At 36.3% G+C, this 2,820-nt stretch overlaps 1 protein-coding gene across 1 annotated transcript; it reads left to right on the top strand.

Moving 5' to 3' along the window:
- The first annotated feature begins 264 nt into the window (after window positions 1-264).
- LOC146146910 (methyltransferase-like protein 27) lies at window positions 265-1,797 on the top strand. The gene is made up of 4 exons (XM_083387867.1): window positions 265-487; window positions 704-821; window positions 908-1,022; window positions 1,591-1,797. Exons 1-4 carry the CDS (start codon window positions 265-267, stop codon window positions 1,795-1,797), a joined length of 663 nt encoding a protein of 220 aa, XP_083243993.1.
- The last annotated feature ends 1,023 nt before the right edge of the window (window positions 1,798-2,820 follow it).

Below are 2,820 nucleotides of genomic sequence, written 5' to 3'. Positions count from 1 at the left end.
TTTATACTATATGTATAGTTGAGACCTAATTTCAAAGTAATGTTTATTTTACCAGCACCGCAAAATGTATTTTACTAAATTAAATTTTAAGCTATTTGAAGAAGATTTTATGAAAGACTCGGTAAAAATATGTACTTGTACAATTCAGCTGTTATTATGCCACAGTAAGCGCCAAATGTATTGATATAAAAGTTTTACTTAAGTTGTGTGTTGTTAACCGATTAACACTGCCTTCGCACACATTTAGTCTGCCATAGTCTCACAATGTCAAAATCTGAGTTAGCCAAAGAAAGTTGCTCGGTTTTCGTAAGCATACTTCGCTTAAAAAACGCCAAGGAAGCGTCGCAAGCTTACGATGAGTGGGCTAGCAACTACGACAAACATTGTGCTGCTGACGAATTCGAAAAGATAGGAAAAGAAGTTGCGAGACTTTGTGGAAAATATGTCAAAAATTCCGAAGAGACTACACTGTTGGATGTCGGAGCAGGTAACTTAACTAAGTCTGTTGCGATACAAACCAAATAATTGGTTGATGATACAATGCTTTCGCTTTTAAATGAAAAGAGGTTAGGGGGGTAACAGTTTTTGGTTCCCAAAAGTACCTATATTTGATTTTTCTCTTAGTATAACGTTTACTTGTCCGGAGTGAAATTACAAGTTATGAGCAATTGAGTCCTAGCCTATAAATTGCGTTTTATTTAAGGAACGGGACGCGTCGCTGACAATCTACGGAGGGAAGAGAACTTTAAAGGAATCATTGACATATTGGATGGCAGTATGGGAATGCTTTACAAGGCCAGTAAAAAGAATCTAGCTTGCAGGTGTGTGCAAACCAAACCTACAAAATATGCTGTTGTTTTAATTGGAGTCCTGTAAGAATTTCTATTGCAAGTATTAATTTCTACAGATGTATCATCCAGCATCTAGTTGAGGGCGACATTCCTTTGCCAGAACAATCCTACGACGCTGTGGTCAGTTCTGGAGCATTTGCACCAAACCATTTGCCAGTGCAAACTGTAGAGGTATAGAGTGTAGACTGTATAGTCTGATTTTCCAATTTATGAATGATTGATGTACTTTCATATAATGAAAATTATTACAACAGCATCGCCTCGTAAAAAATATACACACAATTTCGTAGAATAACTGCGATCTAGTCACTTAGTCGCTTTTTGAACAACGATAATGTCTCGCATATCATAGCACACGACTTTGCATACTAACCGAATCAGTCGATCAAAAGATACAAGCAAGGCAACCTAGAGAAACAACTTGGCCAATGTTGCTTTACTTACTTATCCATCATGAATAAACATGGCAGGCCCAACTTTTGTATAATCACTTATACGATAGACAAAACAACATATAGGTCGGAAGATTTCCGTAGGCATTCTTTTAGCTTGTGTATATATTATATATTCACCAGCTTAAAAACTGCCCACGGATATCTTTTATATTTCATTCAGGAAAGGTAAATTGCTACCTGTTTTTAATGGAAAATATTACACTGTACACCTGTCGTCTATGAAGCATTAAATGTATACAAAACCGAAGAGTCTCCCGTTTGGTTAATTTGGTTTCTGTTGACAGGCTTGTCTAAAACTGATCAAACCTAACGGCATCCTCATCGTCACTAACGAAATAACAGCAGACAAAAAGTTTGCCGACGATTTTGAGACTTTCACAGGCAACATGGTTCAAGCAAAACGAATGGGGCTGTTGGAGAGCTTTGAAGTGGAAATCACCTTTGGCTACACTTTCCGCTTGTACGTGTTTCAGCGTTGTGCCGAGAAATAATTTATTTTACTCTGCACGATAATTTGCGTGCGAGTAAAATCCTCTCGACAAAGAATTTTTGTTCCTGTCAACTCGAAAATGAGCCAACCAGCAAAACTCTATTAGCAAAAATATTTGAGTTGATTGTGTGATATATAAGAGGTATTTTCTAAAAACAATTCCTACGTTTACCGCAGATGAATAATTATATAAAAGAAAGCAGTCAGATAGGACGATTTTTCGTTAATCTTTTTAAAACTGATTTAAAACCCATCGCATGATATAAATTTCTATATTTAGTGACACGCAGTGCAAACGTCTAAGCATAAGGTAATTTGTTATGACATTTAAAAAAAATGTGTTTGCATTAATATTTAGGCCTCTTACGAAGACCCTACACTATTCGTAACATGACTTTTTGGGTATATGCTGATTACCACATTTATCTTGCATAATCATGGGCTAGTATAGGCTCTTACATGAAGCTAGCAGTTTAACATGTAACAACTTAACGTGTAATAGCGACACCGAGCCCACTGTATGGTAGATTGTTTCATTTTGTTTAACCAGACAAAATTCAGGCAGACTTCGTATATCATGGTGGTTTTTGTAGGTGTAATTAATTATTAACCAAAACAATAATTGCGTTAAGGTTTGCACATTTGTGCAAAGCACTTTTCGCTATACTGCAATTAATATATCTTAACATTCAACATAAAGTTTCATAATAAAATCCAGTTTTGTCATTAGCTTAACATAAAAGATTAGCTTAACATAAAAGATTAATTCCTAATATAATAAGGTTATGGGTCATTACCAGGGGAAGTTCAACTTCCTGCATCAAGGCTTTAAATCAGGAGTCGGCAACCTTTTCTATAGTCGCGGGCCCAAACCAAACTCAGAAAGGTCTCTGCAGGCCGCACAAATTGTTAACTAAGAATTGTGTTATTAATTTTTCGGGACACCTGTGAATTAGGCAGGATTTTTTTGCACTTGAAGACGTGTTTAATAACATTTAAGGAGGCGTGTTGGCGCAAAGCGCGA

This window comes from Ascidiella aspersa, chromosome 4 (genome assembly GCF_963924565.1).
Source record: "Ascidiella aspersa chromosome 4, kaAscAspe10.2, whole genome shotgun sequence".
Taxonomy (NCBI): domain Eukaryota; kingdom Metazoa; phylum Chordata; class Ascidiacea; order Phlebobranchia; family Ascidiidae; genus Ascidiella; species Ascidiella aspersa.
This window is presented reverse-complemented; position numbering and strand designations above follow the sequence as displayed.